Source organism: Equus quagga, chromosome 8 (assembly GCF_021613505.1).
Source record: "Equus quagga isolate Etosha38 chromosome 8, UCLA_HA_Equagga_1.0, whole genome shotgun sequence".
Lineage (NCBI taxonomy): Eukaryota > Metazoa > Chordata > Mammalia > Perissodactyla > Equidae > Equus > Equus quagga.
The window spans coordinates 43,233,904-43,256,778 of record NC_060274.1 but is presented as its reverse complement, the minus strand read 5'-3'; the positions used below and the strand labels follow the sequence as shown (position 1 = coordinate 43,256,778).

The 22,875-nt window shown below is 52.5% G+C and overlaps 1 protein-coding gene across 10 annotated transcripts in view; it reads left to right on the top strand.

The window, feature by feature from the left end:
• Positions 1-22,875, top strand: part of TNS3 (tensin 3) — a 259,293-nt gene that overhangs the window by 167,876 nt on the left and 68,542 nt on the right. For all 10 annotated transcript variants that reach the window (XM_046669114.1, XM_046669123.1, XM_046669116.1 and 7 more), the window contains one exon: positions 8,807-10,060. In XM_046669114.1, coding sequence (XP_046525070.1) covers positions 8,807-10,060 — 1,254 coding nt within the window. The remainder of the gene's footprint in view (positions 1-8,806; positions 10,061-22,875) is intronic.

The following is a 22,875-nucleotide window of genomic DNA, read 5'->3' as shown; positions in this document are numbered from 1 at the left end:
GCACTCAGCCCCTCTTGGTGAGGGACATCTCTCTGTCTCAGAGATCGGAGCCCTGGGGGCCCCCTCTGCACAATACAGTGCACTGACATACACCCCCGCAACGAGACGTCTTGCAGTGCCAGGCTGGTCCCACTGTAGGGTCGACTCTCACAATAGAAGACTACTTGATCAGAGCTGATGTAGCAAGTCCGAGAGAAATGGTCTCGAGATGACACCGCTGGATGTGTGTTGGAAGGTCCACAGGGGGCCTGTCGTCCTGCCACTGAGCCCTGTGCTATGGGGCACGGCCCCCATGACCTCTGGGTCCACAGGGGCAAGTTTCTGGGCCCTTTCTGGATGGTGTGAGTCTGAGTGAAGTGATGCAGAGGCCATGGGAGTCGCTCAGCCAGCTTATTGCTGCTGCTTTTGTCCCATTGCTATCAGTCTCTGCGGAAACAGAGGCAGAACAAATTATGTAACTTGAACCCTGTTCTGTGGCTAATGAGAGCTTGATGTGGGCTGCTCTGCCACAGGGCCACGCTCTGGAGGGGGACGTTTAGGACAGTGGACTCCTGGACGGTTTGGGTCATGTCAGATGATAACTTATGGAACTTTCTGATAAGTGAAAAAAAAAATAAATCCTTTCACTTCAGATTTCTATTAAAAAGCAATTCCTCAATGTAATTCTCAAATTATAAGGTCAGGTAGGCTGAGTTAAGAATAGTCGTTAATTAGATGCTACAGGACACCATTCTTCAGGCTCTGGCCCAGAGGGAACACAGAAATGAATGTGTGTGAATTCTGGAATCCATCACTAGGACAGGAGGGGAGGTGCAGGAGCGTGTTCGCTCCTTTCCAATGGTCTCACTGAATCGCCACAGTGATCCTGGGGCAGCTTTCATTGAACACCCCTTGCCAGGCGACTTCTCTACTGATAAGGAAACCGAGGCACAGAGAGGCTGAGTAACGCACCCAAGGTCACACAGCTGTGGTCAGGATTTTTAATCAGGATTCAAGCCCAGATAGATTATGCCAGAAAGTGAAGATGTGCTCATAAATCACTCCAATGAAAAAGTCAAAACAAGCTTTATGCCACAAGGAGGATGCAAAGGAACCATGACAGCTCTTCTAAGGAGTATAGAGCTCCCACCATCTTATGGAATCTAAGAAGAGGAAGGAATGTCCTGAAAGAGAGGGAGGAAGGTGAGGAGGGGGAGGCGGAGGAGGGAGAGAGCGGGGAGGAGGAGGGGGAGGGAGAGAAAGGAATTAGGGAGGGAGGGAGGACGAGAAGGGAGAGAAGGAAGGGGGCGCGGGGAGAGGGGGAGGAGGAGGGGAAGGGGGGAGCCACGGCAGCGTGGCCCCACTGCATTGAGACTCTTATTTCTGTCTTGATTTCATGATCTCTTTTCACATTGAGGGATAATTTACATACAGTAAAATTCACTCTCTAAGATTTAGTGTGAAGTTCTAGGAATTTGACTTTCTGTCCTGAAACTGCCCTACAACCAGATAAAGAACACTTCCTTCACCCCAAATCACTCCTGGTGCTGCTTCGCAGCCTCGCCTCCCGTGGCCCTTTCCTGAGGGCTCTCCCCCAGAATGTCAGGGAGAGCCCCGCGTGGAGCCCGCGGAGGCTGCTGTCACTCGGGGCTGTGGAGGTGGGTGCAGGTGGTGCTGACGCTGGTCCTGGGAAGGCTGCGGTTGTGAAAACCCTGTGTGGGTACTTGTGGGGGGACTGCTATGGAGACGTTTCGACTTGGTGAATTGGTTTAGCTGGGTGGCCAGTGACTCATTTGGAGGGTGAGCTGGAGTGCATTCACGCGGGGCTGCCACAGGAGGCAGAAATGACCGTCAGGCCTCAGTGGGCCGTGTCCAGAGAAACGGCCTGTCCCGTGGTGGGTCAGGGAGGCAGGGAGCCGTCTCCTCCTCAGGGCTCCTGACCCCGGGGGCTGTGGGTGCCGTGGGCGGGGTCTGAGGGGTCCCTGGGGGCAGCGCTGGAGCTCCCCAGTCCTAAGGATGGAGGCACACAGCCCTTGGCAGGCACCTGCTGCTTCAGCCTAGGAAACAGACGTAAAACTGCGACCGTCAGCACATCTGTTGAAGACGCAGGATTCTGACCCAGATAATGAGCCATTTCAGGAGTTAGGGAGGAAAACACAGAGGGCTTACGTAGTTTCTGAGAAGTGTGTGTGTGTGTGTAAGTTGCAGAGAAAACACTGTGGCAAATTCCTTTCCAAAATTAAATTGTAATTTCACATGAATGTGGTGGGTCAGGTTTAGAATCCCAGCGTTTTAAAAGAACAGAGAGCGTGGACTTGGGAGTGGGAGCAGGTAGGTCTGAATTCCAGATGATCTGTTCAGTCGGCTTTTGGTCTTAAATATTAGCACCACCTCTCTGAGCCTCTGTCTTCTCCTCTGTAAAATGGGCTTTCCGCTCCCTGCTTCCCAGCATTGCTTTGGGCCTGAATCGAGGTGCATCCCTGGAGCTGGGAGGGTCCTGGCACAGAGCAGGGGCTTAGAAGAGCCTTGGTCTTTAGGACGGCAGCCCGACGGCAGGCGAGGGCCCGTCCAGGCATCCCCTGTCTTCCTCTGAGCAGTTGCTGGCATCCTCTGTTCCTCTGAGAACGCAGCCTCCCCGGCTCACCTGTGAGCGGCACACCTGACGCGCCCTTCCTCCAGTCCTGCTCCACCTTTCTGCCTCTGTTGACCCGTCAGCTGTGTGGGGAATGTCCCCGCCGCCCCTCCACCTCCTGCTCCTCTCCCGGTTCCCCAGGCTGGTCCGACCCCAGCACATAGTGGGGCCTCTGCACAGTGCTCCTGTCCAGCTCCCTTAATGCTGGCAGCCGGGGTGAGAGCGGAGGAAGCTCTTGTGCTCTCCTGGAGAGGACTTGTCTGTTGTTCTCCGTGGAAGACTTGCAGGGAGGGTGCTGTTAGCTGGTTGGAAATGCAAAGTTGTTTTTTGCGCAGACCTGTCACAAAAGTAGAAGAGAAGATTCATGGAGTCAGTACAGAGAAGGAAGGAAGGTTCCAGGTGCTTACTAAATCCATCAGGTTTGCCCTTTCTTTGTTTTGAATCGATTTTTTGTTGGGAGCAGCACCAGGGGACCACTGAATATATACAGATCACTTCTACACTTTTTTGGTGGCCGAATGGGTGGTGCTTGGAAGGAGGTGGAACTGAGATGCAGCCCTTCTTTTGGCTGATCCGCATTGCACCTGTGTGCACACACCTGTGAGCACAGGTGGGCATTGGTTAATCTGTGTTCAGCCGGGAGAGGAAGGTTGTTTTTATCTTGTTTTTTGGGTCTTCCCCATTTCCTTGGATTACTTTTGAAATATTTTCTGAGCGCCTCTTTCCCTCCTGGTAGGAAAGCCCCCCTTCAAAGGTGGGTGGAGGGGGCAGGGAATGGTCACATGGTGGCAGGAGCGGGTGGGGAGTCTGTCCCTGTGGTCTCTACCCTTTAATGAGGCAAGAATGTCCACTCTGTATTTTCTTCCTTCTGGTTCTTTTCCAGATGATAAACCTCCCTGGTGTGTCATTCAGCAGAAGTAATCAGTGCCATATTTATGTTTGTTTGATGTTTAACTAGACCCTAGCCACAGGGAAATCATTGCCAGACAGCGCACACGCTCCTTTTGAAAGGGGCCTTTGGTTCTGGTCGGTAGCGTGGGGGCTGAAGAAGGGGATGCAGAGAGAATGGTTCGTCCTGGGCTGGGACAGGCAAAGGCCGTCTGCGTCAGCAGCTGAAAAGCTGTGGGATGCCAGGCAGGTCACTTCCTCATTCTGGGATCAGGGTCTTAATTTGCAGAATGAGATCCACTCCAACTACCCAAGACATTCCAACTACCCTTTGAGCTGGAAGCACAAAGTTAAAACATGTCCTTTAAATATACAAAAAGATTCAAGGGGCAGATGAAACCAGACTCCACCTTCTAGAATTCTCCGTCCTTGCCCCCACACCCACCCCACAGCAGAGGCATCTTTGACAGCACTCTGAATTCCAGAGGGCGCAGAGCTTTGCAGCCCCAGCCTCCTTCAGCTGAGGGGGCTCACCCTCCCTGCTGGGGGCCGGTGGCCGCAGTGGGACCCCAGCCACAGCCTCACTGGGGACCTCAGACCGGAATTTGGGCTACATCAGTTCTCTGAAAATTCCTTTCTGCATCACCTTTCCAAACCCAGGCGATGTCATAAGGGGCACTCTGCCATCACTGAAATCAGGGAGTCCTTAAGAATTGACCGGAACCTTAGGGGCTTCACACACTGGGGGTGGGGCTCCTGTTTTGTTTTTTGTGGAAGGATCGGCCGTTGGCCATGCAGTGACCCCATGCCCCAAGACCCCCAGATGTTTCGTTCTGGATCGTGGCTCTTTTCCTTGTTCTTGCTGCAGTGTTCACAGGGGTCTCAGAAAACAAATCACCAGCCACGGGTGAGCAAGGTGGCCCTTTTCTACGTGCGTGCTTTAGAGGCACGTGTGCTCCCGGCCTGCCCCTGCAGCTGGGTGCGTCTGACCAGGGAAGGCCAGCCTCACGTACGGAAGGAGGAGACAGGAAGATGCGGTGTGGTTGGTATGCGCCCGCTGTATGCCAGGGCTCTGCCTCGCTCACTGTTGTACCTCCAGTCCTGGCCCCTGTGGCTGGACGGGCGATATTCAGACTTCCCTCGGGCCTCTGGCCTTGCTGCCTGCCTGATGGACATTGGGTGACCTCAGGTACTTCTCCAGTCTTGTTTTGTGGCGCCAGCGGGAGCATGAGGAGCATCGGCTGTCGCAGAGGCCGGGCTGGTGGTGGGCTGTGTACCCACTTGGGACAGATTGCTTTGATGTCTGAGGAGGAGGCCCCGCAAGTGGCCGAGGGCCCCGGCATCTCCAGCTTCAGACCTTGTTGTTGGTGTGTTTTTGATTGATTGGTTGTTTATAGTTTGTCTCCTGCTATGGCAGCTGGGCATCTTTCCAAAATAGCTCCCCAGGTTTTGTTGTGTGAGAATAAGCTAGGACATTCAGCCTCTCAGTTACTCAGTGCCCACTCAGAGCCAGAGGCTGTTCCCCAATGCTGAGAATCCCACAGGAGCAAAGCGGAGCAAAACCCTGCCCTGCTGGAGCTGCGTCCTTGTGGAGGAGACGGTAGATGCACCTGCAGTGTATCTGAACACAGTTCCCTGCCACAGACAGACACCCAGCAGGGGACACATGGTTGGGGAAGGCCGCTCCAAGAGGTGAGGGAACGAGCCAGGACAGAGAGCAGTGGAGGCAGAGAACAGCACAAACAAAGGTCCAGGGGCAGGTGAGTGCCTGCTGTGGTCAGGGAGCAGCAGAGCAGGCAGGGAGGAAATGGGACCAGAGAGGGAATGCTGGGCCTGGTCCACCACGGAGAGAGCTTTTTGTAATTATGGCTGCCTTTACTAGGAGCCTATGACCTGGGTACTGTATATATAATCTCTCATTCTTATAATTGCATCGAAAGATAAGAATAATTATTCCACTTTATAAATAAAGGACCAGGGGCTTGAACAGTCTAAACGTCATGACCAGGAATGCAAAGAGTAAATGTAGAACGGGGTCCCATCTGGAGGCTACGGGGGAATAAGGTGTCTCATTGTCCAAATGACAATCAGTTGAGTCCTTCCTCCTGCGGAGGATGCGGGGTAGGAGCAGTGGGTACCAGAGGCCCCTTCTTGTCCTCCCTCCAAGGCTGTCTTTCCTCCTCCAGAAGGTCACAGAGCATCGGTGCAGAGAGGGTGTCTGTGGAGGCCCCTGGACAGCCCCCCAGAGCCCCTGTGCCTTTGGGAACATCTGTGCTCCTACAAAGTGATTCAGAAGTTTGGACGGGTCTGTCTTGGGCATTCACTGAGTTGGTTCATATTCTTTTCCTAGAGATAGAATATTTTGGGGGGCATTTTCCGATGTAGAGAGTAGTCTGTGTGCGTAGTTTAGAAAAGTCCATGGTGGCATTTGGCTCTATCCCATCGCTGTGCCCCTATGGAAGGTGCCCTGAGCTCGCCCAGGGCTGGGAGTCCAGGTCCTCACCGCTCAGCACTGGGCCTCGCACCGAACCAGCACTGAGTCAATGGTAATTGTGCTGTCTTTAATGCATTTATTATTTTAAGATTTCTACTACTAACAAAAATGATAAGAATAGGATTAGTCATAACTCCCCAGCCAAGGGAATATGCTGTCCTTTACCAATTCATGGAGGCCTTTATGGACCATTCTTAGCATGGGGCTAGCCACGGGACTCTCCCTTGAAATGAGTCACAAGCACTTTTGGGCAATGCCCTAATTTAAATTAGAAAATTTTGGTACAACTCGTTGGCTGTGTTTTTTTAAGTCATGTGCCAGTTCGTTTCAATTCAGATTTGGGGAGAAGGTCATGGAAGTCATCGATGCCCAGTCTTCACAGCATGAACTCTCTAGAATTCATGGATCCCTCCCTGGCTGCGCCGCCCACTGGTCTGTCCTCTGGCCGGAAGGCCACCTGGGACTGGCGCTGCTCCGCCCTCCGTTGTGGTGGGGTGTGTGGTTCTCATGGAGCAGACACCATGGGTGAGAGCCGCGCCCTCTCCTTCGCGTGCTCTGCAGAATAAAGAGAAAGATCTGATGCACCAGGTCTGGCAGGGGTTGGGTTTCCCTGTGACAGAGACTCTCTACCAGAAGCGGAGTTAAGCCGGTGTTTCCCCACGGCCGTAAAGACACTCTTCTGTGTGCTGTCTTTTAATCCCCATGTCAAACCTCCACATGGAGCATGCCCACACCCTCATTTTACGTCTGGTGAGTGAAAGTCAGGATGAACATATGGGTTGGTGGCCTGAGGGTGGGTCGGGTACAGGCAGGACTTGAACTGGCACCTGTCTGATGCCTGAGCTGGCCTGCACAAGCCGGCGCCGTCCTAAAGTGTGACCTAGTGACTCGCAGATGTGCGGCATTTTGCACTTTCACACCTGTAGAAGTGGCAGTTGCTGGACCTGTCACTCAGGGCAGTCTTTGCAGGATCCTCCTGTCTGACCTGCCGAGCTCTCCCACAGGCCTTCCACTGCGCCCCTTCTGACCTGGCCCGGGGTCACTCATTGAGCACCTTCAGAGCATCGAGACTCAATGCCACCTTGCTCGCAGGGGGAGCGCTGACACAGGTCACAGGGCGAGTGCCCTCCTGGTGCCCTCTGAGCAGGTCTGCAGTGCTGGGCAGTGGGGCCCGGGTGTCAGAGCCAACGGACCTGGGTTCTGTCCCCACCCCCACTGCCCAGCAGCTGCCTGACCTTGGGCAGGTTACTGAATTCATGAAGCCTCAGTTTTTTTCCTATAAAGAAGGAATAACAACGTCTAGTCTGCTAGGTAGGCCATACTATGAAAATCAGAGAAAATGTGCTAACTGCCTGCCATGTAAGAGGTGCTCAGTAAACCCCAGCTGTCTCAGACACCCTCACTGTGAATTACTCACCTGGCTGAATCCAGCACATACCCTTTGCCTAGCAGCTCAGTCACAGTTGCCTGTCTTGAAGCCTTGGCTTAAATACACTTTTTTGTCTATCAGTTCTCCCCCAGCCCTCCCATTAGGCTCTACTTTAGGATGAGGGTCGATGAGGTGCCATACAGGACTGTACCCCACTGTTGGCCGCTCCCTGTAGCCATTTCTGTTCATGCCTCCCATTGGGTGCAGTTGAAATGAGGAAGCCTAGGGTCGTGCTTGCTCTCTGCACAGCACCCTGGAATACCCCACAGGTCTCTGCCCTGACCTGTCTCCTCAGCATTTTCAAAAAGGCCGGATACTGCTCACCGCGGCAGTGCACCCAGCACACCGGGGCTGGAGCCAGGTGCTCAGGGCAGGTTCCTCTGCTGGGATGCGTGGGCTCGGCCAAACAGCGTGGGTCACCTGTCAGCAGCTCCCTTGCTGTGGTATGCCTGCAATTTCACCGTCAGGAAAATAGAGGAAGGCGGGGGAGGCTGGGGCGGTGCTGACTGCAGGCTGCCCCCTGCCCGCCCATTGGTGCCTCTCCCAGCTCTTCACTGTGACCCGGGGGATTGTCGTCTGCCCTCAGCAGTTTGAGGCTCGGGATCCACTGAATGCGCAGTCAGAGCTCTAATTAATAATAGTAGCAGAGGATTCTGCTCTTCCTGCCCACGTTTTTGTTTTCCTGACCGTCCTGATGTATGCAGATCAGTGCACAAAGATCTGCCTCAGGTGTTCAGTGTCCTGCCGTACGGTCATCGGGTACCTGCTTGGCTCAAAGATGCCGCATTAATGGGGAGGCCCGAGACCAGTTCCTCCGCTTTCTCTTTTCATTGAGTTACATAGATTTTAGCAGGTCTCAGAAGGTTGAGAGGGTGGCAGGCTCGTAAGTCAGATAGTCCCCTTAATAAGAATTTGCTACCGGGGCCTGTAGCAGAGGCCCAGTAGATGTTGACAGGTGTGTGAGTGGAAAGAAGCTCTCCCTTGTCTTATGTGCACAGTCTATTCTTGATTCTTGGGGATTTATGAGCTGAGCTGTGCTCAAATTCAAACTAACGATGAAATGAACAGTGAGCCCTTGGGGCAAGATGACTCCCATTGTGAGAATACTCAAGAGTCTCTAAATGATGATTCTCCTTACATAAGAAGGTAGAAAGGGTTTTGGTGCCTGAAGCTGTTTGATTATTCAAGTTGCATATCATTGGCATTCACTTTGCTGACATATATAGAATTTGGGGTCCTAGAGGAGTGTGTGGCCCTAATTACCATAAGTTATCTGTTACGAATTCATTTATTTGTTTAGACTGATGCACCCACCCACTCCAAGAGCCCGAAGCCCCGTGTCATCCTTGACTTACAGTCTCTCTCCCGTTTTCTCCCCCACCAGTGCTGCACACTCAGGGCCCTGTCGACGGCAGTCTTTATGCCAAGGTGAGGAAGAAAAGCGCCTCGGATCCCAGCGTCCCAGGGGGTGCCCCGGCCATCCCAGCCAGCAGCCCAGACCACGGTGACCACACGCTTTCTGTCAGCAGCGACTCGGGCCACTCCACCGCCTCGGTGAGGACCGACAGGACAGAGGAGCATCTGGCTCCAGGACCCAAGAGGGGTCTGAGCCCCCAGGAGAAGGCTGAGTTGGATCAGCTGCTTAGTGGCTTTGGCCTAGAGGATTCTGGAAGCCCCCTCAAGGATATGACCGATGCTCACAGCAAGTACAGCGGGACACGCCATGTTGTGCCAGCCCAGGTCCATGTGAATGGAGACGCAACGCCGAAGGACCGGGAAACGGACATCCTGGACGACGAGATGCCCAGCCATGACCTGCACAGCGTGGACAGCATTGGGACCCTGTCCTCCTCGGAGGGGCACCAGTCGGCCCACCTGGGCCCCTTCACTTGCCACCAGAGCAGCCAGAATTCCCTCCTGTCTGATGGATTTGGCAGTGGCACTGGTGAAGATCAACACAGCACCCTTGCCCCAGACCTGGGCCTCGGTGTGGACACCCTGTATGAACGGGAGCGTGCTTTTGGGAGCCGCGAGCCCAAGCAGCCACAGCCTGTGCTCAGGAAGCCCTCCGTGTCCCCCCAGATGCCGGCCTATGGGCAGGGCAGCTACTCCACGCAGACCTGGGTGCGCCAGCAGCAGATGGTGGCCGCTCACCATTACAGCTTCGCCCCCGATGGGGACGCCAGGCTCAGCAGCCGTGGCCCAGCAGACAGTTCCATCCTAGCGCAGGCCCAGCCCAGGGTCCCAGTCACCCCTACCCGAGGGGCCAGCAGCAAAGTGGCTGTCCAGAGGGGCATAGGCCCCGGGCCACATGCCCCTGACACACAGCGTCCTCCTCCCGGCAAAGTGTTCAAGCCCAGGTTTCCAGATGTCAAAGTCATGAATGGGACTGGCCTGGAGCAGAGCGCAGACCCCTCCCCCGGCTCGCCCACCCTGGACATAGACCAGTCTATTGAGCAGCTCAACAGGCTGATCTTGGAGCTGGACCCCACCTTCGAGCCCATCCCCACCCACATGAACACACTGGGCGGCCAGACCAATGGCCCCGTGCCCCCGGACAGCATGGGAGGCGGGCTCCGCGCAAGTGGCCGCCTTCAGGACACCGGAGAAGGCCTGAGCAGGGCCCCCGCGAGGCAAGGTGAGCTGGCGTTCCACCAGATGCATACTTACCTGCATCTGTGGTTTATGGAACAGGGCTTCATGGGAGAGTGCCGGGCTCTTCTCTGGGTCTAGAGGAGAGAATGAAGAGGACAGTTGGGCCCCTGGGCACAGCTTTGTGGGGACAGGGAAATGACTGAGCATCCCAGTGTATAAGATAGCCGTAATCTGGCCACGCAGGGAGCCCAGAGGCTGTTCATGGGGGCAACAGCTGTGCGAACCACAGGGTGGAGGAGCCTGTGAGTGGTGGAGGGTGGGCAGTAGGTAGGGTTGATCGGAGGAGCAGGTTCCCGTGGTGGGAAGTGCAGCAAGAATCCAGAGCCACAGGCCAGGCTCCAGGGCCCAGCAGTGGCCCCAGCATAGCGGGGTGCAGGCCTGGTGGGGGACCTTGTGTGCACCTCTGCAATAGTAGGGGCCGTGCTGACTCAGGGAGGCCAAGACTTTGAGGACCCTTCTTTCTAGGACTCAGTGGTTTGGAAACCAGGGCTGGGCCTTCCTGCCTGGCTGTGAGGCCTGGGAAGGCTGGAGGTGGCTGTAATAGATGGGCAGTGAGCTCTGGGTATACAGCTGCATGAACGTGGAGGGGTGTGTTGTGATTGGGTCTGTGACATGTTCTCTGTGTTGGGGAGGCATAGGCTGTGGCCCCTGCAGAGCTGGCCAGGTCGACTCGGGAGGACACCCGTCAGGCAGAGGGGGGCAGGAACAGAGTAGGGGTGTCTGGGGCAGGGAGTGGCGTGTAAAGGCTGCAGGGAGAATGTGTATCTAGAAGCTTCTGCAGGAAGAGCATGGGCTAGGCCCGGCATCCAAGTCTGGGTGCCCCTGAGGTCTGGGGAGGTGGAGGCTGCGTTCTGGAGCCTGCGTGCTATCGGTCAGGGAACAGAACCCAGAGGCCACTTCAGGGCTGAGAGTGTGGTGTCCACATGAGGCCAGGCTCTCCTGTATTAGGGTGTCTGCCTCTGGGGCATCAGCTGGCTCCCAGGGCCCTGCTGTAAATGTGAAGACTGGAGAGATAATGAGGGAAGGAGCCCTTTCGCTTCCTCTGTCCTCCTGAGTCGGTGCCCGTTGTGCTAAGCTGGTAGTCTGATGGGAAAGACTGCCATTGGCATTGGCTTGTTCTCTGGGCCCCCTTCATCTACTTAAGCCCCCTTGGCTGCAGCGATGGCTCCACGTCTTGCAGTGGAGTTTCCGGAGGTGTCAGGAAGTGAGGTGGCCCACCCAAGGTTGTATAGGTCTTATGCAGTAGAGCAGGAATCGGCCCCTGGGGCCTGCTCCCAGAGTCCCCGCCCGCTTTGCATCCAGATGGGGTGGATTTTAGACCTGCTCAGGTCTGGACGGCTTGGGGTACATGAGCTTTGCAGACTTTGGTCCTGCCATGCTATGTGTTGGCTGCCCTTGTGATTTTGGGTCAAGGACATAATCTCTGAATTTCTGTTCACTCCATCTGCTAAAAGAAACCCTATCACAGTGCCCAGCCGATGGAAGGGTGCAGGAAATGCTGGTCCACACGCACCTGTCGTGTACCTGGATCATAAGTGAGCAGTGTGACACTGGCTCCGCTGAATGTCATTAACTGGGAGTTGAAAGCAGCTAAGAGTCTCCCGTGAATAGATGATGACTCTACCAGCTGGCCGCAGACCAGCAATAACAGTAGCAATGAGGCAGTGCTGGGTCGGGGTCTGAGGATTCGGATGAACTCATCAAACACATTCAGGAAATTCTGAGTTTAAAAAAGATTGCGGGGGAATAAACCTGTCCACGTTCTCTCTCTTAGCACATGATTACCTCACCAAATCTACTTAAAAGAAATTACTTAGAATAATTAAAATCAGAAGTTTTTTCTCCTGGATTAAAATCTCCTCTGAGATCTGGAAGAGGTTGGAGGCGTCCGAGTGTATGTGGGAAAAAGGATTGCAAGGCTTGGGTTGCCATCTGATGGCTTCTCTAGGTTAATATGTTTTCCAGTTGGCAGAATTCAATTTTTAGTGATTCCTAGTTCTTGCTGCAGTAAAATGCAAAGCAAGAGGTTTTAGAAAGTCATTGACTGCTTCACCCTCCTGTTGACCATCCTTAAATTACTCGAAAACTCCTCACTTTAATTACTGAAATTAAAGAACTTAAGTACTTCAACAGTAGACTAGCAAAATACAGTGCATGTTTGGTTATTCATCATGCAAATTCAATTAAAGTATTTTTAATCTAATCTTCATTTTTGACAGAAATCATAGGCCTTTTGTCGGATTTTTGTGTTTTTTTTGGTGAGGAAGATTTGCCCTGACCTAACATCTATTGCCAATGCTGCACTTTTTTTGCTTGAGGAACATTATCCCTGAGCCGACATTGTGCCAGTCCTCCTCTATTTTTTGTATGTGGGATGCCTCCAAAGCATAGCTGATTAAGTGGAGTAGATCCGTGCCTGGGATCTGAACCCGTGAATCCCGGACCACCAAAGTAGATCGTGCAAAACTTTAACCACTTGGCCACAGAGCCAACCCCATTTTTGTCGTTTTCTTATATACTGTTAGAATTATAGTGATGTCAAGAGATCAGATATAAGCAAACTGGATACTAATCTTCAGAGACCTTTTTGAAATTTAGAAGTGAGCTTCTGGTAGGAAGCCTGTCCCAGAGCAGTGGTCGGATAATACTGAGGTGACTCGTGCCATTGGGGCTGGGGCAGTGCGAGCCGCGTCCTTCTGTCCTTCTGCCCCGAGCTTGGCTTTCAGTTGCAGAGTGAGCTTCCTGCTTAGGTAAGTGCCAGGCTGAGAAGGCAGCAGGCCTTTGAGACTCCCACCATGTAAAGAATCTGGACAGTGTCAAAGCGTGCCCAGAGCAACCTACAAGCAGGCTTTTGGCTCTTGTTCCAGGACATTTTGTCTTGATAGAAATACCATCAAAAGAATGCTCACGTCTGTAGCTCTTGGCCACTGGAATTGCGGAGGGAAGGGCACTTCCTTCCCTCCCTGGCAGGTATAGGGAACACTGGAACGCATTTGATTTTAAACTGTAAATGTCAGCATTTACATCTCTCAGTTGGAAAAGGCTAGGAAAAAAATCAGTAGATGGCAGGGAAAGTCATAAAAGTGTGGTCGTTATTCAACCGGTTCTGAGTGTGGGAACATTTCAGAAGGTTTGGGGATGCTGGAAACCTGTGCCTTGAAGATGTTCCAGATCCCCAGCACATATCACCCCTTACATGGGGGAGGCCAGGGCTGCCCAGCTAAGCTGGTCCACATGTGGCTGTTAGTCTACTGTGCTGAGCAGGAAGGGCCAGCAGGTCTGAAAGGCACCATGACATGCCCAGGAGAGTGGCTGTCACCCCACAGATGCATTGTCCATGTCTGGGTGCCTGAGGCTTGGGCCCACTGACATGGGGAGTGTCCGACCACAGCCACCTCAAGTCTTGCTCACAAATGAGAAATGAGCTGGAAAGTTCTAAGACATTTGATTTTCTAAGTGAGACTCTCCCTGGCCAGTCTCGCATCTTCTCCCAGATTCAGGCTGCTGCATAGTATCTCAATTCTGGCTGTTGATAAAGATTTGCCACAGAGACCTCAGTTAGTAAAATCCTTCCCTCTTCACAGATTGTGGCCTGATTTTGAGAAAGACCACCAGTTACCTGGTGGTGGGGAGTTGGGAACGGTATTTCCTGGAGCTCCTCCTGGGTACTGCCGCATGTCCTGTGCAGCTCGCATTGCACCAGCTCTGCAGGCAGCAGCATGCCCACCATGGATCTGGTATTTTTGAGATGAAAATGATAGGTGAAGGCTGAGCATTTTCTAAGCACATCTCCTTCATATCAGCATCATAATGATAATGGTGAGGATGGTGGTGGTGATGATGGTGATGGTGGTAGTAATGATGGTGATAGTAGTGATGGTGATGGTAATGATGGTGATAGTGGTGATGGTGATGATGGTAGTGATGGTGGTAATGATGGTGATGACAGTGATGCTCACAATGATGGTGATGGTTGTGATGATGATGGTGGTAATGGTGATGATGGTGATGGTGATGATGATGATGGTAGTGATGGTGGTGATGATGGTGATGGTGATGATGATGATGGTATTGATGGTGATGATGGTGTGATAGTGATGATTGTAATGGTGATGATGATGGTGGTGATGATGATGATGATGGTGATGATGATGTTGGTGATGATGACAGTCACGGCCATGCTGATTTTAAGCACTGCCACTCTTAGTGCCCGTGCTGTTCCAGGCATCATGTTGGAGCTTGTCCACATCACCCCTGGCCTTCATGCCTACCATGATGTGTAAACAGTGTTTCCGTCTATCTGACTGTACATCTCACGGCTGTGCTATTATTCCACTAAATGCAGGCTCTGCCACCAGCCAGAAAAATCCCTTGAGGGCAGTGCTAGTGACTTATTCATTTTGTTTCCTGGAACATGGTAATGTTTGTAAATAGAGGGGGGCATGGTGCAGGTGGAAGTGCAAATGACTGTCCAAGGACTCATGTTACTTTGTTGAATGGGCACAGGGACCTTAGTGAGTTTTATCACAGGACGGTGTAGGGGGCCCATCCCCACCCACAAGACAAGAGAGAGGCCTTCCAGAAGTGAGCTCTTAGAAAGCTTTGGGCAACCTTATAAAATGGGGTGAGGGGGCATTTTGCTCCCTGCAGGCACTCAGTGCCTTTATGGCTCCTGTGCTCTGGTCCGACACGAGACTGGCCTTCAGCCTGGGGCCTTCTGGGCATTGCTGTGGCCTTATGCTGTCCCCCCACCCCCAGGTCTCCCAGCTGCACTGTGCTAGGGAGAGCCAGGGCCAAGGCGTGTGGAAGTGCAAGTATATTCAAGGACTGGGAATCCAGGTGCAGGGCAGAAGAGGGAAGAAGGGAATGAGATGAGACAGAAGGCTTGCCCTGTAGGATTTCCTTGATTCCCCAAGGCTGCAGACTCGGAAGGTTGAGGCGACCTGAGCATCACCCAGAGCAGCAGGAGCCCAGCCTTCCCTGTACCCCCACTATGTGCTACAAGGCCCCTCCCTCCACCTCTGAGGCTCTGTATTCCTGCTGGGCTGTGCTTCCAGAGGTGCTGGGCAGAGGCACTGGGCTTCACAAAAACACGAGGCTCTGCCAGGTTCGCCTGTGCTCAAGGCACTCCTGCTTCCTCTCCTTGAATGAGAGCAAGGATGATGTCCGTTTCACAGAGAGGAAGCTCGAGGTCAGAGAGGGTGGGTAACTCAGGCTCAGAATCAGTCTGTGGTCTCTTTCCACGGAACCATTCTGTGTTAGTTCTTAGGTATTTTCAGGAGGAGTGTCCACCTCAGAGTCACACTTGCTATAGACCGTGTGGTCTGGGGACATGTTGAGTAGACAGCAAAGGACACAGGGTTGTCATTCAGAGTCAGAGTCCCACACTTATTGTCCCACACTCATTGTCCTTTTTCCCTGCAAAGACAAGATGACCATTTGCAGACCAGTGCCGTTGGTCCTGTGTCCAGGTGGCAGACAGACTTGACACTCCCTGCAGGAGCCAGTGGCAGAGCACACAAGGCCGGCAACTCTGTCCTTCACAGGAGACGACTTTGCAGGCACCATGTATGGCAACTGCCAGTGATCCGAGTAATAAGAGGGTGAAGAATAATTTCCACTGGTTTCTCCTGGAAAACCTGAAATGCTCACTCTTTGGTGATATGTTGTATTTCGGTTTTGGTGTGTTTCAAACAGTGAGGGTGGTATGGGCACTTTCTTTAGATGGGAGGTACTGTGCTCGCCAGTGTAATGCAACCTGTGTTTGGGTTCGTTCACATCCTTTTCAAATCTAACAGAATAGAGCTTAAGGAAATGTGTCAGTACCTCTTTAGTTAGGAGTACATTTTAGTTCTTCATTGGAAGATGAAAAAGTTATAGAGGTCTGTTGCACAACGATGTGAATATACTTACCACTACTGAACAGTATACTTAAAAATGGTCAGGATGGTAATTAGAATGGCATGTGTTTTTTACCACAATAATAAAAAAAAGACGTAGTTTTTTAAAGCCTACAAAAATTTCTTAATTGATCTGTTTTGTATATATATTTGCATCCCTTGGGGTTTATAAAGTCATGGACTCCTGTATGTGCGTCTGTCTACCTGACTCTCTCTCCTCCCTTAAACCTCCCTCTGTCCCCTCATTCCTTCCATTCAGGGGGATCCTGATTACAGTTACAGAAGGGGTTCACAGGCTGTGGTTAGAATTTCTGGCAGCCTGCTCTGCTCATGGTCCCTGAACCCAGCTAATCTAACTCTGACTTCACACTTGACCTCTCACTGTCCACTTAAACCCCCTGTTCCTCTCAGCTGCCCAGCAGCCAGGCCTGTTCCCGCTGAACGAGATGGTGAGCATCTGTGCGTCTGTGAAAGCATGCTGGATCCCATTGGTGTCACCATGGAAACTCTGGATGATGTAATTTTGAACTTGACCAAGAGCACCTGGGTTCAGGCTACATTCAGTGCCATCCAGATGCAGGACACTGAGGTGCTCCGGACGCACAGGAGCAGGTTGCACCTGGCACAGCATCTCCCTCAGAGAGCCCACGGAGGACTGGCCTCTCATTCAGTGGCCTCTGCCTGTCGGGGACTCTCTGGGTGATGGTGGCTCAGCCCAGGGTCCCCTTCTCTCTGAGACGCCTCCCCTGACAACCTGCCCTTCCCCAAAGGCCCAACGCTTCCCGCCACCTCCCTGGACAGCCCAGAACTATGATTGTCCATCCCTCTTCCTTTGTCTCCCAGCCAGCCCTGAGCTCCTGGAAAGCAGGAGGAACCGGGAATTAGAAGAGGGACTTCCTTATACCCAAGACTACAGGAAACCAGGATAAAGGAGGTTGGGGAGTGAGGGCCAGCAAGCCAAGGCCAAGGGCACTGGTGATGCCTCCCTGAAGGACTCCAGCCCTCTGTTCACTGCCACATGCACAACCCGGCTTCCTCCATCAGTGAGCTCCTGGCACTGGAGATTAATGGTGAGGTGGGACGTTCATGTGCCTTGAGAGCTCTAGAAAGAGGTTCCTGCCAGGAGTCAGGACTGGCCATGGTCCACCAGGCCCTGTCAAACTGATGTTTTAAGACCGTGAACAGCGATAGACCGTTCCATATGCAAGTGTGTGTTCAGTAACTGAGCCAGCTCCCTGCACTACAGAGAGCTCTGTGTGCTTCAATTGGGAAGAGATTTCAGAATGAAAAATACACGGTTGCCAGGGGGAACTGTTGTTGCAATCTCTTCCTTTAATTTCATAAAACCAAATTTGAAATTGGGGAGTTGATGAGTCAGTTTCATTTGCTCCAGCAACCCTTACTCCACAAACAGGCAGATTTGGGTTCCCCATGTGGTCACCATGACAGGCACCTCCTGACGTTCCTGAGAGGCCCAGGGGTGCGGACGCGGAGGTGCCCTCCCCTGAGGCCACTGCCTGCTGGACTGCGGCCACGGTTCCCACCCTTCTCAGGCCCTAGTCCTGTTTTATAACATATAATTTCAGGCGCTATCTTCACTATCCTGAAACCAAAGTCATGGCTAATATAAACTGCTTAACCACATATTTTTGAGGACAATCTGTATAACATCCTAAAACTAAAATGTTAAAGGAGAAATACAAAGAAAGCAATTTAAGATAACGTTCATTTCAAGGTGAAAACCCTCGGGCAGGCCACTCTAGGAAACAAAAAACACTCCCTCGAATCTTTTTTATTGTGGAAAAAGGCACCTAACGTAAAATTTACCGTTTTAACAATTTTAAGTGTACAGTTCACTGGCATTAAGTACCTTTACAATGTTGTGCGGCAATCATCACTATCTATTTCCAGATGTTTTCATCTTCCCCGAAGGAAACCTGGCCCCCCTAGCAGTAACACCAACCCCCTCTGCTAGCCCCTGGCTGCCCCTAATCTGCTGTCTGTCTTTATGGATTTGACTCTTCTGGGCATTGCACATAAACAGGATCATATGATATGTGGCCTTTTGAGTCTTGCATCTTTAACTCAGCGTAGTGTTTTCCAGGCTCATCCATGTTGTAGTGAGTGTGGGAGCTTCATTCCTGTTTAAGGCTGAATAGTATCCCAATGTGTGGATAGCTTCCTCTGGGGATGGGACTTGGGCTGCTCCGCCTTTCGTCGTTGTGAATAGTGCTGCTGTGAACATTCATGGGAGCTTATTTGTTTGAACACCTGTTTTCAATTCTTTGGGATATATAGACAGGAGTGGAACTGCTGGGCCGTGTGGCGATTCCTTAACTTGCTGAGGAACCACCCTCTCAGACGTTTGAAAGTCTTCCGAAGGCTTGGGAGACCCGCTGGCCTCTGGCGTGGGTGCATCGTTTCAGGAAGGTCTGCGTTGCGTGCAGTGGAGAACAAGCTGGTCTGCACAGACATGATCCCCCAACGGACACACGCCGTCCTCTCCAGGGGACGTGCTGATCTAATTTAGCTAGTCCAAGGGTGGATGGGGAGAGAGAGGTTACGGCATCTCTGGCTGGGACAGGCTGGCAATCTCGGCTCTCTCAGCTTCTGTCTGGAAGTCTTGTGCGTCATTTCTCCTGTGGCCTCGCCTACCTGCAGCGCCATCCACAAACGGGCCCAGAAGGTGGGCAGCCCTAGTGACCTTCCTGGGTCACATTGTGTAAACACTGCAGTTGCTCAAAGATGACATGTTTGAAGGGAAGGCCAGTAAGATCAAGTGATCTGGGGCGGGGAAGGTAATAAAAAAAAAGGAAAAGAAATTCACATAAGCAAAAAGGAGTGGAAGCCAGGCGCCAGCCCCTGCCGTCGGTGTCTCAGGGTAGTAGTTGTGTGTGAGAGTGGTGGTCTTGCCTCTTGGTTGCCGTGAGGCTTTTTACATCTGTGCTTTAAATTACAGCTTACTTTGAGTAGAATATGGGAACATTACTAAAATTTCTCACATTGGAAGGATATACTTCCTAGCTTTTTGGACATATCAGTCCCCTTTTAAGTTTGTCTTTCTAGAGGAAAGCCTACCTCCTAACCCAGCACTTCACCGTTTCCCAGTGGAAAGGATTTTCAGGTTTGCAGTCCCAAAGATGGGCTTCCCTTGCGTGGCCTCTTGGTGTCCTTCTGCCAGAGCCCTGTTCCCACAGGCTCTCCTGACTTGGATCGGCTCAGAGAGGGCGGAAAGAGGGTGACCTAGAGGCGAGGTCCCTGCTGCTGAGGGCGGCTCTCACTGAGCTCTTGAGCAGCTGTCAACTCTCAGACTGAGACTTCTCACAGATGTCACCCAGCTCTTCGAGAATATAGCCTGCAGGTGGAAGGGTCTGGAGAATCAATCCCTATTTCAGTTTGGGGGGGAGGAGCTCCTTAAGTCATTCTGGGAACATTTAAGCTGAGCAGAGTGTTTAGACTTGCCGTTTCATTGTCACGCTGTCCTCTCTCCTTTTCCACGCTCTCTTTGGAAGATGTGCATGTTTATCTGAATGAGCTGAAACCAAAAGGCCTCAAACTAACTATGGAGCAGTGTTTGGCGATGGTTTTTGCTCCTAGGAATGCAGGGGAATTTCCAGGACCCACTGTGCATACCTCTGTGACTCAGGACTTCATTCTTATATGATCGTATAAAGACAAATAAATAGCTTAGGGCACTTCGCCTTCTAGTGCCCAGAGAGAAGGCAAAGGTCACGTTCTAGGAGGTCATGAGTTTCTGTCTACTCTTCAGAACGGGTGTTTGCCACCCTGGCTGCACAGTGCAGTCACCTGGGAACTTTACAAAACGCAGATGCCAAACGTGCAGAGCTTCCGCCTCCAGAGGGTCGGGTTGAATTGGCCTGGGTCGCGGCCCGAACGTCAGGATTATTTTAAATGCTCCCCACGTGTGTAACTCCAGTGGGAGTCCAGGGTGGAGACCTGCCACGGTTCTCGAGCTTGTTTGTGTGTTGGAAACACCAGGGAGTCTTCAGAAATGCTGCCTCCCGGGCCTCATTCCAACGGGTTCTAACTTCACAGGTAAAAGGTGAGGCCAAGAGTCGAGATTTTTAATGCGATGCTAATGTACAGCCAAGTTTGAGAACCGCTGTCTTATGTTTGTGGGTCTAACTCGTGTGCCCCAGTCACCTGGAGGGCTCACTCATCAGTGGGCACAGCAAACAGAACTCCTGCCCCCCGTGGTTCTGATGCAACTTGAAATTGCGATCCTGCTCAGAACTTGCAAGACAGATGGTGTCGTGCGCCAGGGTCCTGGGTGGAGACTCCTGGTGCGGGCCCCACTGTGGGTCCCGGCTTAATTTCCACAGGCAGAGCAGATGCTGTGACCCACCTCTGGGTCCTCAGTTCTTCATTTGTGAACGGGATCAGATCAGCAGTCACCCCGATGGATCTGAATCCCCCTACTGTAGTACCGGGAGAAACGAATACTCCACTGACCGTGTCACTGCCCACTCTCCATTAGGCCACTTGTTTGGGAGTTTAGTGTATTTAGGAAAAGGTGCAGAGTTGCCACGGAGCTTCTGGGTTTTTTAAATACAGTTTTCTAGAGAGCGATCTGAGAAAGTCACCTCCCACACCTCAGTCAGTTCAGCGGTAAATTGGCGACCACAGTGCTGACCTCCCAGGTCAGGCTGAATTCAGTCCTGGGTTCGAAGTGGTTGAGGGGCACCCACAATCTTGGTCTGAGTCCCTCACCCCTCCAGGGCTTATCAGGGCATCTGAGTGCCCCCATAAGAGGGCTAGCTGTCCTGCTCTGTCCTCAGAGCACCCTCCAATTTCCCTGTTCTAGCCCTCACTCCATCCTCCCATGTGGCCCCTTTAAGGTCACAGCCACCATAGACTGGGTGTCCTGGGGCCAAGGCCCCGTTCAGTCCTCCTCCTAGCACAGCTGCCCGGCCTGATCACAGCAGGGCTCTGTCCCTACGTGTGGCCTGAATGACCAAATGACTGAGAATTGCTTGTCTCCTGGGCTCAGCGAGCTCCTGCATCCCACAGTGACTCTGAGGCCCCCCAAGGCCTGGCCACGACTGAGGTGACATCTGAATAGCCCACTGGCTGGCTGTACTTAGTGTTAGCAAGTGTCCTTTCTCTGTCCTTGACCTCAGCCCCACGAGTGAATTAACTGAAAGTGTTACAATGAGGAGATGCACTGGTCTCTGGGAGTGGCAGTGAGATGGGCACCTGGGGACAGGTGCCACATTACAACTGGGTAGGTCTCGAGGCCTCGAGTGAGGGGTGTCTGGTGGTGGGAGGAAAGGAGACCAATCTAAAGACATCTGAATGCCCAGCATAGGGACTGGCCAGGTATGGGCTGCATCTAGTTGTGTGGCCGTTGCAGAGACCATGTCACAGTGTCACATGTTGGTGGAAAAAGCAGGTCACTGGGATGAGACTGGCATGCAACATTCTGTAAAGGAAGAGCCGTCCCAGATGGACCCTCCCTGGAGAGCCTGGCAGAAGGTATGAGCTAGGTTTGTATGTGGGCATGTGGGTCCCCAGGGGTTTGCTAGCTCAGTGGTCCTAGGTTGCCATGTTTTCTGCACTGACTCTTACAGCCGCTGTGACTGTGAGGGGCAAGGGTCCTGGACCCTCTTCTGCTGACTTGGCAGCAGCGGGAAGCAGGTGCATGCAGCATCTGGACCTTGTGGGGAGCAGTGGGTGCACCTGGGGCTCCAGCAGCCCTTTGCCTGCAGAAGGCCCATGGGGAGCCTGGGGCTTTGTGCTCCTTTCCCAGAAGGGAGCCTGCACCGTGGAGCAACTGGGCTGAGAGGGCAGTTTGCTGAGACACCTGCAGGTGCCCCTGAGGGGACGCTGGCCCACTGTCACAGTCACACTGCCTTAGCTCCCTGAGTCTCTGCTGCTTTCATTCCATCTCCTCTTGTCCTAGATTTGGCTTCTTCACTAAAAAGGAGAAATACGGTCATGGCCAGATTGATGGAGCGGTTTTTAAATACAGTTCAGAGAATAGGTTTAAAGTATTTCTTTATTGAAGTTGTCAGGTACTGCGCTGTTCAGATGGCCCGGTCTCACCAGATTATAGTTGTGTCTTTACTGTAATCGTGAGCCAGTTTTTGGTGTCCCTCAGGTTCTTTTTGGCTCATCTGACTAGAAGTTACTGATAGAGGGCCTTACCTCCCACATGTGTGGGAGAGGGCAGGCATCCTGGGAGGGGGAAGGGTGCACGGGAGGGGAGGGGACTTGTGAGAAAGGGGAGGGGTCTTGTGGGAGGGGAGGGGTGGCAGGAGGCAGAGGTGCTGGCCTTGACCAAGGTGCTAGAAGCCCTGTGGACATGGGTGTGGAACGGCAGGGGTGGTGGGAGAGGCCCCCGGTGGTCCCACCCAGGATGGTGGAGGGGCAGTGGGAGCACAGCCCTGGGGACTAAGCAGACTGTGAGGGAAGGGATGGGGCGTCATTGTTGAAGTTAAGTAAAGCTTAACTAATGGCTTTAAACTTTTAAGTTACTCTCTCCAGCAATGCTCACGAGGTAAGCCTGAGTGTGGAGAAAGAGATGTGAACAGTATCTTCATTGGGATCCAGGACTGGTTCGCAGAGCTTCTTTCTAGGCCCTGGGGCTCCAGGCTAGCTTGATTTTCTCCTAAATATTTTTGTGTATTTTCCAAATTTTCGACAATAACATACATTATTTTTACAATCAATCAGAAAAAAGTAGTCCTAAAAACTCCAAACCGATAATAAGTCACTTTGGAGAGAGAGGGTTGGGGATAGCGGTTTAGCAACCGCTATTGTTCCTTCTGGTAGAATTTGGAAGTCAGTGCCTCTCAGCACTGGGCTCCTAGCAGGTGGTTCAGGCTCATCTGTTCTCTCTCACCTCCTCACCTCTCAGCACTGGGCTCCTAGCAGG